The sequence below is a fragment of the Geotrypetes seraphini genome, chromosome 1, assembly GCF_902459505.1.
Source record: "Geotrypetes seraphini chromosome 1, aGeoSer1.1, whole genome shotgun sequence".
In the NCBI taxonomy this organism is placed as follows: Eukaryota; Metazoa; Chordata; class Amphibia; order Gymnophiona; family Dermophiidae; genus Geotrypetes; species Geotrypetes seraphini.
Window position 1 is genome coordinate 245,448,733 of NC_047084.1, and position 16,227 is coordinate 245,464,959.

Genomic DNA, 16,227 nt, shown 5'->3' on the forward strand with positions numbered 1-16,227 from the left:
CTGAGGCTGAGGAACCAACCGATGCAAAAAAGGAATCCCCAGCCACTTATGCAGTGGGGTGCCCTGGCTGCCGGCAACCGATGCCAACGAGACTCCCCCACCTCTCTGGCCTGCACAACGCTTACACAGGACGGTCACGAGTACCTCGCACCTGGAGCACACTGAGCATTTCCCCCCCCCTTAAAAGTGCTCTTTGTACTGAAAAACACACTAGCTGTAATAAAAGTGCTGGTTAGATGAGAAACCCCCCCACACACACACACACAATACAAATGGCAGTTTTAAAGGGAATTGAGCCCTTTAGACCGTCACACCTCAGGATTTTTATTTTTTTTTAATTTAGTCAGAACAGACTCCACGGCTCTCAAAGCTGGAGGGCTAACCAACCTGGGGGCCAGGCCGCTGGATGAGGCACCTCTACAAAAATGTGGGAAGATGGAGGAAGGTGGGGGGGAGGGACTCAGCATGAGACCCGCCGAGTTTAACATCCCCGAGGTCGGATGGATCCTCAAATAGGACCCGTCCAAGCTCTATCCAGCACAAAAGGGAAACCCAGGAGTCCAAAACAAAATTCCAACATTACTAAGAGGGGAGCTGAATTAGTCTTACCACCTGCTTTAATGGAGACTGAGAAAACTGGATTGCAAAAGGGGAAGCTATACTGATATACAAGTTTGTGCTCAGTCTCCACCTGCTGTTAGCAGTAAGGTATATAACCCATTCTTAAGGACTATACCAGTCTACCAAGCGATACAGAAACAGCCATACTTCATACTTTCAATATCTCCAAAATCATCAGTACATGCCCTTATGGCTGGCAAGTGCACCTCGGAACTTTCTCAAGGTGATTGTGGCAGCCCACCTACAGAAACTTGTGATCTAAGTCCTTCTGTATTTGGATGGCTGGCTCATCAGGGCTCAGTCAGAGTCAGGATGCCCAGCAATGCAACAGGATGTCCATCTGCTGCAGAGATTAGGCTTAGTGGTCAACTGTTATAAGAGTTCCGATGCGAGATCTGGACTATCTGAGGGTCCGTTTCATTACAAGAATGAACAAGGTGTTTCTTCCCAAGTCACACCATGAAAAGCTTTGCTAGTTGATAGGTGCTTTTCTGGACACTCAAGCCCCAACAGCCTGACAACACCTGCAGGTCCAGGAATTGATCGCGACTATAGATGTAGCTCCATGGGCATGGACTCACTTGTGCCTGCTACAGGGCATGCTTATCTCCCACTGGAATCCACAGAGGGATCCGCTGTATGTGCAGCTCCCTTGGACAACAGAGGCTCAGCATAGTTTAACCTGATAGTTGAATTTGCTCTATCCAAAGGAGGTCCCCTCCGGATCTCTACACTTCAGTGATCTTGATGACAGACGTCAGTTTTTATGTGTGTGTGTGTGTGTGTGAGGGGGGGTGGCGTTTTGCACAGACAGTCCAGTCTGAAGACATTGGTCCCCTTCTGAATGAAAGTGGTTGCTCATAAACATGGAGTCAGGTTTTCATGGTTTTCTCAATGAATATGCATGACATCTATTTGCATACAATGGAGGCAATACATGCAAATAAATCTCATGCATATTCTTTGAGGAATCCTGAAAACAAGACGACCCCTAGCCTATAACTTAGTACCACAAAGTCTTTTCAGTACATGCAATCTGAATTTTAGTCATAGATACTGCTGTTATATGATGGTTGAGATTCCCTGCTTAAGCAGCAGCCTGAGATCCAGAAATTTAACTCAGGCTTCCTGTATGACTGTTCCTAGCTTCAGCCCTTATGGAATGATTTTTTTTTATTTTTTTTACTTAAATATTAGATAAATATGCAGTATGCCCAGGACAAACCTAGTATATAAGAACCTCTCTAGAGAAAGAATTTGGACTAAATGTCATCTTTATGTCCCTTCAATTTTAAGAACATACATACCTTTCAACGTCAGATACCTCTGCTTTGGAAGATTTTTTTCTGTTTCTAAGCTTGGTGGCAGCTGGTGTTTTTATACATCCTACAGCAATAAAGAAATGCATTACATAGATATAGATTGATCTATATGTATTAGGGCTGTACATCAATTTAAAATTTTTAATCTCACGATTAAGCACATAAAAGCACCCCCTTCACATTTCCTCCTATATGTAAATTCTCAAAACTGACATATTTCAAGTCGATTGAACCACAGAAAGGCAGTACAGTATATCAAATCCCATTACAGTCTAACCCCCCCCCCCACCCACAAAAAAACCAACTACAACAAAAAAAAATGCTTATCAATCCTCTCATACACTGCAACATCCGTAACAACATATGGCTAAGTGAGCTATCACAGCAACATAGACCAATAAGGATAAATTACACTTCCCCTCCGCATTCACGGTGATAGGGGAAACCACGGTTAACGAAACTGCAAATGCTGAGGGGGAAGTGTATCTGTAATCACACCCAGATAGCGAAAGGATTCCATACTCAAGAAATCATCAACAAATAATTCTTTTTTTTTAAATTCTTTATTCGGTTTTAACTCTTGCAACAAGTGTACAAAATTCAATCAAATAATTCGTACAAATCACTTGACATTCTGACAATTATTGTCAAATGCATATAAAAAGACCCCTCCCCCACCCATTCATCAGGAATAAACCCATTAAATCACATAACATACCTCCCCATCCCCACATTAAATATAGTCCTATGTAATTAAAAGGTGTCCAAGGTGTCTAATCATTAGAATATGCAATCAATGGCCCCCAAATCTTTTTGAAACTATTATAATTTCCTTGCTGTATAGCAAGCACTCTCTCCATTTTATAAATATGACAAACTGAATTCCACCAAAAGGTATAATTAAGTTTAGTATAGTCCTTCCAATTTCCAGTAATATGCTGAATGGCAAAAGTTTATTGTTATTTGCTATTTGTTATTTGCTGAAATTTGACTCTTGAATCTCATAGACGTTCCAAATAAAATAGTATCATAGGATAGGGCAACATGATTTTCTAACATTGAATTAATTTGGGACCAAATTAACTTCCAAAAAGCATTGACAAAGGAACAGAAAAAAAGTAAATGATCTAGAGTCCCAGCATCTAAATTACAATGCCAGTATCTATTAGACCTAGAGCTATCCAACTTTTGTAAACGAACTGGGGTCCAAAAAGCTCTATGTAACAAAAAGAACCAAGTTTGTCTCATAGATGCTGACCTTGTACTTTTTCATCTCCAAGACCAAAGTTATCTTCAAATGACTGCACTGAGCAGCACTGAGGAGACATTTTTCATTCGCCACTCCAGAATTGTGGAATTCCTCACCCAATGATGTTCTGTGCATCTAATTAAGGACTACAGGGCTTTTAGGAGGGATATTAAAATGTGGCAGTTCCAAGGTTAGTAAATTGTACTACCTGAGCTTTAGGGTTCACCTTTGATTCTTAGAAACAGGAGACTACATAGGGAATGTGGCTGGAAAGGATGGAAGAGGAAGTACTAAGATTTTATTGTATATATTACTGTTTTATTAAGATGTATGCCATTAAGAGAAGTATAAGCTGCATAATGAATTAAATAATAAAATTATTAAGTATAATGCCTTCTGCATTTATCTTGGATGAACATATAAAAGTAATAAAATTACACTAATACAGATTCAAAATTATTGAATAAAAATGTCCACAAACATGAATCATGATAAAACTTTACAAAATTGATGTATACCTGCATTAGTCTTGAGTTGTACAGATTTCCTTATTATAGATTCATTAGTTTGATCTTCAGCATCAGCAGCTGTTTGATACACTTCATTCTTTTCTATTAAAAAATAAAGGAAATTCTTCTTAATATATTTTATACAAGTTCTCTATAACCAACAATAATAAAATAAAGAAATACAGATTCAGTGTTTGCTGTAGCCAAGGATTTTCTTAAGGGAAGTAATCCAAAAGTTAGGATGAAGCAAAATTACCTTCAACAGTTGTCCTTTGAGGACAGCAGTGCAAGAGACAACACAGATGGATAATATGACTCCCTGTCATCTCAGTAGAAGAGATTTTCAGAACTTTCCTGGAATCTAAAGTGGCTTAAATGCACCACCAGAAACATTGCCAGTTAATTTACCGTATATACTTGAATATAAACCGAGATTAGGATCTCAGTTTATATTTGAGCCACCACTTGACCACAATAGCTCAGAATATTTCACAGTCTCTGGCAACCCAATATCTTCACGATTCTTGCAACTGTTACAGTTTTCCTGGTCCTCAACTCTGTCCATTAGTATCTTGATTTTAGCTTCTACAGACCCAAGTTTCCCTTCCACTGCTGAAAGCCTATCCTCCTGAGTAGATATGTGGGCCTCCACCTCTTGCAATTGGACAGCATGTCATGCCAGGCTATCCTTCATTTCCTCTATATAAGTGTGCAATTTGTCCAACCTGTCATCCCAAAACTGGGATAGATAGCCTAAGGAAACCTGTAAAGTCTCCTTAGGTACAGCCATTGTCCCTGCCAGGTCCTTCTCAGTCTTTGGTGGGCTCGCTGCTTTATCTCTGACCATCCACAACCACCTTGACGGGCATAACTTCAGCCTAGAAGCTCGGAATTACCACCTACTATTCCAATCAGTGCAGCTGGTTTTACTCAATCTGCTGTTACTAAAATGTCAATACCCCGATGCCAGAAATAGGTAAAAGAAAGGGGGTTAACCCTTTCAGGACCAAGGGACATATTTGTCCCATAACTTTAAAATCCTATAAATTTTGATTGGGATAGTCTGCAGTTCTAAATTTGATATGTACGGATTCCATATGATACTGCCTTTATGTAAACAAACTGGTTCCGACATTCATTCATTAGCATCATTGCCAGATTGACGAGAAGATTCACTTGCCACACTGTCCATAAGCCAGAAGTGTGATTTTTTTTAAAAAAAATAATGATATTTCACAAAAAAAATCAATTTTTTGGCATCTGCAAGCCCTTTTTACCATAAAAATGTCGTCAAAACCACAAAAATTGGCCTACGATCCTTATGGTCCTGAAAGGGTTAAGGAGGGAGTCAGAGCTGAGCAATGAGGCATCCGCTCAGGTAGCAGCCATCACGTGACCCCCCCCCCCCCCCAATCCACTATTTAACATTTCTATATGGCTGAAAGACATATGCAGTGCTGCACATTTGACATGTAATAGACAGTCCCTGCTCTGAAGAGCTTACAATTTAGTTTGCACAGACAGACAGGACAAATAGGAGTAGGGGAATTCCTTGCAGAGAAAATGATATGAAGGACATAGGTAATTTTATAGTGAGTGGGAGTTAGGAGTTGAAAGCAGCCTCAAAAAAGTGGACTTTTAGCTTGGATTTGAATACTGCAAGAGATAGAGCCTGACATGACAACTCAGGCAGTCTGTTCCATGTATATGGCGCAGCAAGACAGAAGAGACGAAGTCTGAAGTTGGCAGTGGAAGAGAAGGGTAGTTAGGAGGGACTTGCCTGATGTTCACGGTAGGGTGGAGGGCAGCATAGGGGAAGATAAATGAGGAGAGATATTGTGGGGCTACGGAGTGAGTGCACTTGTAGGTCAGTAAGAGGAGTTTGAATTGTATTCAGTATATTCAAGTTTCGGAGTCCCTGATCCCTTGAGCTATATATATATATATATATATGTATATATATATATATATATAGAGAGAGAGAGAGAGAGGTAGCCAGTTGCTTAGAGAAATTCTTTGCCAGCTCCCACCAAACTATTAATCAGAGAGAGGTAGGCTGTTTCTCCCTACTCCAAACTGCTAACTTCCTTTTCTCCCTCCCTCCCCCAATATACTTAGTCTGGTCAATGCAATGACCATCATCAGTTGATGGCAAGCATCAGGGCTCTTCATCCACCACATCCCCAACCAATCAAAGGCTTGGAAGGCCCAATGAACCCTAAACACTATCACACATTTGAGAGCTCTCAACTGGATTACTGAAATGCCATTTACAGCGATATCATCAGTCAAATCTGAAAAGGCTTCAATACCTGCAAAATACAGCTGTCCATCTCCTTCCTAATGCAAAAAAGACGAGAACATAAGAATAGCCTTTCTTTGTCAGACCAATGGTCCATCTAGCCCAGTACCCATCTTCGTGAAGGCCAATCCAAGTCACAAGTACCTGACAAAAACCCAAATAGTAGCAGGATTCCATGCTACCATCCCACGTCTGTCTCAACAGTAGATTATGGACTTTTCTCCCAGGAATTTATCCAAACCTTTTTTAAAATCAGTTACATTAACTGCTCTTACCGCATCCTCTGGCAATACGTTTCAAAGCTTAACTATTCTCTGAGTGAAAAAAAATTTCCTCCTATTAAGTTATAAAAGTATTACTCTGTAACTTTGAGTGTTCCCTAGTCTTGATGCAGTAAAAAAAAATAAAAAAAAAAAAAAAATATATATATATATATATATATATATATATATATAATCTATCTACTTGTACCTGTTCCACACCACTCAGGATTTTATAGACTTCAATCATATCTCCCCTTAGCTGTTATTTTTTCCAAGCTGAAGAGCCCTAACCTTTTTAGTCTTTCCTCATACAAGATAAGGAGACCAGAACTGAACACAGTACTCAAGGCGCAGTCACACCGTTGAGCGATACAGAGCCATTATAGCATTCATAGTCTTGTTAACCATTCCTTTTTCTAATAATTCCTAGCATCTTGTTTGCCTTTTTGGCCGCCGCTGCACATTGGGTGGAAGGCTTCAGCGTATTGTCTACGATGACACCCAGATCCTTTTTTTGAGCGCTGACCCCCCAAATGGTCCCTAGTATTCGATAACTATGACTTGGATTATATTTATCAGATGTTAGGGACTTATTTTGGCAGCTATCTTGGTTTTCACTTAAATAAATAATTTAATTTAAAATATTAATGTCAAAATTTAAGACTCTACATACAGGAACCCCTCTTTGCCTATCTGCTCTTACCAGCCCATGTTCCATCACATTTCTTGAGTTCTTTAAAATGTTCATAGATTAGTCCTTCCTAATCCTTTACTTGCGCACTATAAATCAATCCAAAATAGTACTTTCTTCTATCTTTTTCCATATCTCTGAAATAAAATGTAAAGCTAGCTATCCTCTTCATAACCTCTAATTTCTTATTATGTCCTTCCCTCATTTATTGAATTACCTATAAACCATGTCGAGCTCTATCTTTATGGAGATGATACGGTATACAAACTTAAGGTTTAGTTTATTTAAATTTTGCTCAAAAACTAATGTGAAAATCAAAGTTGCTCTTTCTGATACATTTGTAAGTGAGGTTTCGAACACATTAGAAATATCTTCCAATATATTAAATTCTCATTGAGCTTGTTCCTGGTGTTGAACTCGATTTCTACTTGAATCCAATCTTCCATTTATTAATCATTAAGTTAAATAATATATTTTATTAATAGGAGTAATAGTCTGAGTAGACACAGAAAGAATCTCAGTTAAATATTTTTTTAAGAAATGCAATGAAGAGAAGACAGATTTGGGAAAGTTCAACACTAATGTTAAGCCTTCTATTATATTTTTCAAATTGTTCCATTTTTCAATGAATCACATATCCATGTTTTCAAATAAGTCTCAAGCTTACCCAACTTCAGGGTGATTTCTTGTGCAAAACAACCTCTAATTTTTAAAGAACCTTCCAAATCTCTTCCAGGGTAACTGCCAAGAGAGTAATAGAATAACTTACTGCTCCCTTGTTCGTAACATCAGCAGTCAATTCACCGGGCCTTCCCTCCTCTCGGTCAACAACAGCAGTGACTTCATCAACCCCTGTTGGACACGGCGGGATTGTAACAGCTGGCAGGGATAGAGTAATGTATTTCAAGGGAGAGAGCAGCACTCATTCGCCACTCCTTCGCCCCTTCTGGCTCGATATCTCTGGAGCAGGTTTGACAGTCAATCAGTCAAGGGTAGGCTCAGTTGGGGACAAAGTACGGGCCCAGAAAGGACAGTTTGCACACTCTGCTTTCTCTTTGCATGAGGCATTATGACAGGAGGTAAAAAAGAAAAAACTTGAGGGAAACTTTCAGCTACATCTCTCACCGACATATGCCATCAACAGTCTAGCCTCCTGCCAGTTATTGAAAAAAAACTCTCAAACTCATATTTTTAATGTGGCATTTAGTACTTAATGCATTTTGATATCTCCATGAGTTGATTGTACTGAAAAGTGAAAAACCACTGCAAAATGTTCAGTCACCAATAATTTTATGATCGAGACTTAATTTTGTGTGTGTCTTTTCTATCAATTATTTGTAGTTCCTGTTTTCTTTTATCTGTATACTGCTTTGACTTGGCTCCCCAAATTTGATAGTAAACAAAATTGCTCAATAAATAATTAAAACAGGGATCTTCCTAATGACAGTGCTTAACACTATCTGAGTTATGAAGCCAGCACACTGGTAATTTTTACTGACACTTAGAAACATGAAATATTGTGCCTTGGGAGTACACATTTTCAGTGTGTACACTCATCTATAAACTTTCATACCTTCATTTTTAGATTGCTCAGAAGTCGTGGTATCGGTTTCTTGTGATACTTTAGCTTGACTCTGATTTATACTTTCCTCTTTCTTTAATTGTAGCTTGACTTTTTCTATAAGTCGTTGACATCTCTTGTCTTTCACCTCCTATTAACACAGCAAGTGATATTGATAATTGAAAATTAATCATTCCATTTAAAATTAACACGATAAAAACCATAAAATGGATCATAAACTGCTGCATGGATATCTAGTCTATATTTTCAGTGCTGCTGTTAAAAGTACAAGAAATCCTATAAAATGAAAATACAGTTAGCAGAATTAATAAATTGGAAACACTGGCTTCACTGTTCAAAGCATATGTGCAGTCAGCAGTGGGTATTAACTTCATATGCATTCCTTTATTTTTAAAAAACAAAAACCTTGAAGTCTTTTAATGCAGCAAAAAAGCAGTTACTTATCTGTAGTAGGTGTTCTCCAAGGACAGCAGGCATATATTGCCATACTATGTGGGGTGACATCATCCACGGAGCTTAGTGTGGACACTGCCACAATGCACTGATCACTTTAATTCTTTGAGGCAGCACCCTCTCCGCTCATGCAAGAATGCCTTCTCGCTCAACAGTCCAGTGTGGGACCAGCAGTACAGTACAAAAGCTAAAAAGCCAACTCAAGGGGAGGTGGGAGTGATGTGAGAACATATGCCTGCTGTCTTTAGAGAACACCTGCTACAGGTAAGCAATTTTAATTTTTCTGAAGAAAAACAGGCATAATATTCCACCTGTGGGACTGCAGGAGCCAGGCTTATGAGGTGAAATTGGTAATTAATTGTGAGCCTGACGGGAAAAAAATGCTTGAGGGCAGAGCTGGCATTCAAGTATTAAAAAGATTTTGCAGAACTGTTACATAACATAGTAAATGATGGCAGATAAAGACTTGCATGGTCCATCCAGTCTGCCCAACAATCAAGTAATTATTCATTTTATTTGTTAAGTTCCCCTATAAGATGTCTTCCCCTCCTCCAAGATAGGTAAGACCTGTACTCAGATGATATAAATGTGGTATAAGATACATATACTTGCTCCTGATCTATCTTGTCACATATGGATGCACTATAGAAGTTCATCCGGCATCAGCTATACCGCCCCACTGCTGGAGTCACCATGAAAGCTAAATTCAGCCTGTCCCTATCTGTCTTGCCATATACTGGACACAGACCTTATAATCAGGTTCAGCATCAGCTTTGCTTCCCCACTGCTGGGGATTCAATTTAAGCACCGCTCCTGCCCCACTGCTGAGAGTCACCATCAAAGCTAACTCCAGCTGTCTCAACCTGTCTTGCCGTATACTGAACACAGACTGTCTAAGTCCATCCACATCAACTTTGATTCCCTACTGCAGGGTCTTCGATTAAACAGTGCTCCCGCACATCATAAACAGAGTTATAGCTTTTGATATGTTAAGTTTTGTGTCTATACTCTCCTGTTTCTATTTAAGGATCTTTTATATGTATAAGTCACTGTTTTTGCCTATACCACCTCTACAGAGGGCATTCCAGGCATCCACCATCCCTCTCCATGAAAAATTATTTCCTGACATTATTCCTAAGTCTACCGCCCTGCAACCTCATATTATATCTTCTAGTTTTACCACTTTCTTCATCTCTCGAAAAGAACTGTTTGTAGATTAATGCCAATCAAGAATTCAAACATCTGTATCATATTTCCTCTACCCCTTTTCTCCTCTAGGACATTGTCTCGCAAACTTTGTTGAGCCACAACACACTAAACGTACTGGCCACGGTTTGATGCATCTCAAAGTGCGTGGACGTCAACGCGATGACGTCACGCTAACGCTGACGCACTCACGAAGGCCCTCCAAACGGGCCTTGAGCCACCAGTGCGGGGTGCCAGAAGGAAAGACGCGTGAAGGAGAGGCACTGGCACCAGCTGAACGCACACAGGATGTGTCTCTTGCAGCAAGAGGCACGTCCTGTAGGCAGTCAGCCGGTGCCAGTGCCTCTCCTCCTCCCCAGCATCTCGCGGCACACCTGAAATCTCAGGAGGCACACAGTTTGCAATACACTGCTCTAGGGTATACATATTCAGGTATTCAAGCCTCTTCTTATACGGCTCTCGGCGCAATCCCAATATCATTTTCGTCACCTTCCTCTGGACCGCTTCAAGTCTTCTTACATTCTTAGAAAGATACAACCTCCATGATTGCACACAAAATTCCAAGTGGGGCCTCACCAACAACTTGTATGGGGCATTAACACCTCACTTTTTCTGCTGGCAATTCCTCTCTCTATGCAGCCTAGAATTCTTCTGGCTATGGTCACTGCTTTGTCACAGTGTTTCGCAGCTTAAGATCTTCAGGCACTATCACACCAAGGTCTCTTCTCCAATCCATGCATATCAGCTTCTCAACTCCTAGCATGTACAACTCCTTTGGATTTTTACTCCCCAGGTGCATCACTCTGCACAAGAGAATGGAAAAATATGTCCCCATCCGTATCTTGTTCCCGTGAGCTTGGCCCTGGCCCCCCCACACACACCCATTCCCTGTCCCTGCCCCGCCCCAATGAGCTCAGTCCCCGTCTCTGCCCCATCCCTGCAAGCCATCTGATCCCATCTGCCCAAGCCTCAAATAATTGATTTTTTACTGAAATTATTTTATTAAAATATAAAAATAAACAATATTCTGTACAATTTTCATTTTATAAACACAAATAATACACAGCAAGGATCTACAAAACCCCTGTGTCCCCTCCCCTTATATCACCTCCACAATCGAGAAAACTGAATAAACCTAATTATTACAGAATGCTACACAGAAAAATCATGCCCTGGCTCTATATTAGAGAGACAGAATTGCTTCCATTTGAAGTGAAAATATTGCTGTATAAGGTTTCCTGGAAGCTCAGAGAATTACAGAAGGTAGAGAAACAAAATTGCTGCTGTCTAGAAAAGCAATGGCAACTCCCCCCCCCCCCCAACCACAAGCAAGCATGGAAAACAGCTTTGATCGCACTGCACCAAGCCCCCTTCCCTCCCTCCCTCCCCTGTCAGGCTCTGCACCCAGCCCCCTTCCCTCCATGCCTTGGCTCTCCACCCTTTCCCCCTTCCTCCCAGGCTCTGCCCCCTCCCTGCCCATTGTACCTCCTCTCTGAGCTGCTGCTAAACCTGTGGCTGCTGTGAGTTCTGGCTTCAGACACTATCACACCAAGGTGCACGGCTTCCTAAATGGATCCCACATATTCTTGCAAGGCTCACTGCAGCCATTCAGTAAGCCACTCAGTGCCGAGTAGCAGTACCAAATGCTCCTGCTCGGCACTGAGCGGCTTCCTGAATGGCTGTAGCAAGTCTCACAAGAATTCACAGAAGCCATTCAGGAAGCCGCTCAGCACCGAGCAACAGTGCCAAAGCACTCCCTTGCTCGGTACCGCTGAAGCCAGAAGTCACAGCAGCCACCGGTTTAGCATGGGGCAGGTGCGCGGAAAACTCGCTTCTGCCCGCTACACCTCTGGACCACCAGTGATTCCAGGTATGCAGCAGAGAGGTACAATGGGCAGGGCAGGGAGGGGAGACAGGGTGCAGAGCCTGGCGGCCCAGCGGAGGCCTGCAACAAGTCCGGGGGGGGGGGGGTGCTGGCCCAAATATAAACCGAGACCCCTGTTTTTGGGCCAAATTTTTTTGCGGTATGTATTAAAGTGTGGTACAATTTGCGGTAGCCAGGGGTTGGGGCTTTAAGTTATACAGAGAGTAGCAAAGTTCATCTGTTCTCCAAATAACTTATCTTTCAAGTCTGAACAGAGAAATAGCAGGAACAACTATAGATATACAGTGGTGCCTCACACAACGAACTTAATTGGTTCCAGGAGCAAGTTTGTTATGTGAAACGTTCGTTATGTGAAACGCGTTTTCCCATAGGAATACATGTAAAAAAAAATAATTCGTTCTGCAGCATAAAATATGCTAAGATGACATAAAAAAGATAAATTTTTTGTTATTATTTTTATTTAGATACATCTAAAAACATACATCTCCCTGTCCTTTTACTTCCAATATCTTCCTATCCCATCTCTATTCCCTTTTGTCCCTCTCCCCATGATCAATCATCTCACCACCTCTCTCTGCCCTCACCCTCAGGGTTCAAGATTGCTTCCACTCTTTTTCCTGTTGTTCTCTCTGCCTGTCACCCTATGATTTAGCATCCCTTCTGCCCTTGTCCAATATTTCCCCTTCTCTCCCTCCCTCTCATCCCCTGCTCCAACATGTGCTTTCAGCGGCCTTCTCCCCCCTTAAGCGTCTTTTCTTCTCCACTCCACCTTTCCTCCCTCCCTGCCTCCACCTTTGTGGCGCTTTTGCACCCGACCGACAACAGAACAGGCCCGGTCGGACAAATCTCCCTGTCCTGTAGCCGCGAATCTAAATTACCTTCTTACAGCAGCTGGATTATTGAAGCTGCTGTAAGAGGTAATTTAGATTCGCGGCTACAGGGCAGGGAGGTTTGTCGGCCGGGCCTGTTGTCGGTCGATCGGGGGACCTGACCAGCTGTGCACATTCTTCGGGGCGGACCGCCCCCTCCCCCCTCTTTTGTTCGCCATTGCCTTCTTCCTACCTGCCCTGCCGCAGCCGCACACAGCCGACCGGAAGTCTTCCTGATGTCAGCGCTGACGTCGGAGGAAGGGAGGGCTTTGCTTAAGCCCTCCCTCCGACGTCAGCGCTGACATCGGGAAGATTTCCGTTCGGCTGTGTGCGGCTGCGACAGGGCAGGTAAGGAGAAGGAGACTACCCTCGCGGCTCGACCAACCCCGCTGCGATCCAACCCCGCAGGAACCCCGGAAGTATGCAGCTCGGGCGACTTCGTTGTGTGAAACGAAGTACGTTATACGGATCACGACATAAAGTTCGTTGTGCGCAGCGTTCGCTGTGCGAGGCGTTCGCTGTGCGAGGCACCACTGTATATTATCTGAATAAATTTATGCTGCCATTTTCAGCACTCAGCTTTGAACATACAACTTTGCTAAAATCCACATCAAATTTATATGGACAATATACTTAAACAACTTATGAATTGGTCATCCAACTGCACAATTACCTCTATATTTCTTTTAGCTTTCCTTTGTACAGGCTTCCAAGTAATTGTCCATCTCTGATCTCTGATCATGAGTAATCACAGATGGCCAATATGGCAAGTTTACTGCTTCACCTTGCCATATATTTGTAAGCAAAAATCTTATTTTAGCAAAACCAGCATCTTCAGTACTAGCATAATAAACATTCAGAAATATTTAAAAGAAAGACATCATAATTTCTGTACAGGTTCGGTTTCCATTACTTACTTCAATGATCTCGCTTATAAGAATCAAAAGATCCTTTCTGGAATCTTTGCTAAGTTCTAATGAACTTAAAGCTTTTGCATAGATACGAACATCAGAAGCAGTTGGGTCCTTTAAGATCTCATTGCAAATATTTAAGGCCAAGTTGTCATGCACTGTAAATGTCTATTTGGTAGGTTAAAGAAAAAAACAAACAAAAAAATGAAGTGTTATAAGTATTTCCAACAGTGACTGAGATCTTGAAAACTGAAAGCACAGTTACTTACCGTAACAGGTGTTATCCAGGGACAGCAGGCAGATATTCTCACATGTGGGTGACGTCATCCATGGAGCCCCGATGCGGACAGCTTTTCAAGCAAACTTGATTGAAGATTTCAAGTTTGCTAGTGCTGCACCATGCATGTGTGTGTCTTCCTGATCCACTAGAGGGCGCATCCCCTCCTCATGGTCTTCAGTTTAGATAGCTAGCAAAGAAGCCAACCTTGGGGAGGCGGGTGGGTTGTGAGAATATCTGCCTGCTGTCCCTGGATAACACCTGTTACGGTAAGTAACTGTGCTTTATCCCAGGACAAGCAGGCAGCATATTCTCACATGTGGGTGACCTCCAAGCTAACCAAAAAGGGACGGAGGGAAGTTGGCAATTCAAGAAAACAGATTACGCAAAACCGACTGGCCAAACCGGCCGTCGCTCCTGGACAGAGTATCCAGACAGTAGTGGGAGGTGAAAGAATGAACCGAAGACCAAGTGGCAGCCTTGCAAATCTCCTCGATAGGCGTTGACCTGAGGAAAGCTACAGAAGCCGCCATCGCTCGGACTCTATGTCCCGGGACTCGACCATGCAGCGCGAGACCAGCCTGAGCGTAGCAAACCAGCAGCCAACCAGTTGGACGAGGTGCGCTGGGAAACAGAGCGTCCCACCCGAGTAGGGTCGAAGGACAAAAACAATTGAGGAACCGTCCGATGAGACTGAGTGCGTTGAAGATAAAAAGCCAACGCCCTCTTACAGTCAATCGTATGAAGCGCCACCACGCCAGGATGAGAGTGGGGCTTCGGAAAAAAGACCGGAAGAACAATGGAACGATTGAGATGAAAGTCCGAAACCTTCTTGGGCAAGAACTTGTAATGAGTACGCAGGACCACTGCGTCCTGATAAAATACAGCAGAAGACGGGTCCGCAACCAGAGGTTGCAGCTCACGGACTCTACGAACAGACGTGAGACCAACCAGGAATACCACCCGCCAGGTGAAACAGATCAAAAGAGCGTTATCAATGGGTTCAAACGGAGGTTTCACCAATTGAGCCAGGACCACCCTAAGATCCCAAACCACCGGAGGGGGCTTGAGCGGAGGATGAACATTGAAGAGACCCTTCAGAAAGCGGGAAACCGTCGGATGGACGAAGAGCAGCTTCCCATCCAGCGGCCAAGGAAAGGCAGCAATCGCACAGAGGTGGACTCTGATAGATGTCGATTTGAGACCAGACCGAGACAAGTGGAACAGAAAATCCAGCACTGAAGGGAAGGAGGCAGAGAGTGGATCCATGCAGTGCTCAGCACACCACGCAGCAAATCAGGAGCATTTCTGGGAAAAGCATTACCGAGTGGAGCCCATACGAGAAGCCTCGAGAATATCCCCACCGACTGAGAGAAACAGAAGGAGGGAGGCACGTTGCGAGAACCAAGCTGATAAGTGTAGAGACTGCAGATTGGGAGGCAACAGAAACCTCAACACTGAAACAGCAGAGAAGGGAACATAGGTAGAAGCAGAGGCTCCCTGACACGCTGAAGGAGCAGGGAGAACCACAGTTGTCAGGGCCACAGAGAAGCCAGCAAGATCATGGTGGCGCAGCCCGACAGGAGGTGCATCAAAGATCTGAGAATCAGAGTAAAGGGAGGGAACGCATAGAGGAACCTGCCCATCCAATCGAGAAGGAAAGCATCCACCTCGATGCGGACCCGGGAGAATATCCTCGAGCAATATCGAGGCAACCAGTGAGTGAGGGGCGAAGCGAACAGAACTACCTTTGGGGTTCCCCACCGAACAACCACATGCCGCAGAGTCTGAGAATGGAGCGACCGAGAAGGGTGACTCAACGTGTCCACCAGACAATGCTGCTCGCCCCGGAAATACACCACCCGAAGAAAGAAGTAGTGGTGTAACGCCCCCTGCCAATGACGAAGGGCTCCCCTGCAAAGTAACAGGGAACCTGTACACCCTGGCTTTGTCACAGAATACATCGCCACCGGGATGTCGGGACGCACCAGGACCCCGCAATCTTGCAACCAATAACGAAAATCCACCCCGGCATTATAAATGGCCCGGAGCTCCAGCAGATTGATGCGGCTGCGACGGCCCGCACC

At 43.1% G+C, this 16,227-nt stretch overlaps 1 protein-coding gene across 2 annotated transcripts in view; it reads right to left on the reverse strand.

The window, feature by feature from the left end:
• NCAPG (non-SMC condensin I complex subunit G) overlaps positions 1-16,227 on the reverse strand; it is a 181,067-nt gene that overhangs the window by 14,179 nt on the left and 150,661 nt on the right. For both annotated transcript variants that reach the window (XM_033948685.1, XM_033948693.1), the window contains exons 18-21: positions 13,870-14,031; positions 8,531-8,669; positions 3,711-3,803; positions 1,929-2,007 (exon numbers count right to left, since the gene is read on the reverse strand). In XM_033948685.1, the coding sequence (XP_033804576.1) occupies positions 1,929-2,007; positions 3,711-3,803; positions 8,531-8,669; positions 13,870-14,031 (473 nt within the window). The remainder of the gene's footprint in view (positions 1-1,928; positions 2,008-3,710; positions 3,804-8,530; positions 8,670-13,869; positions 14,032-16,227) is intronic.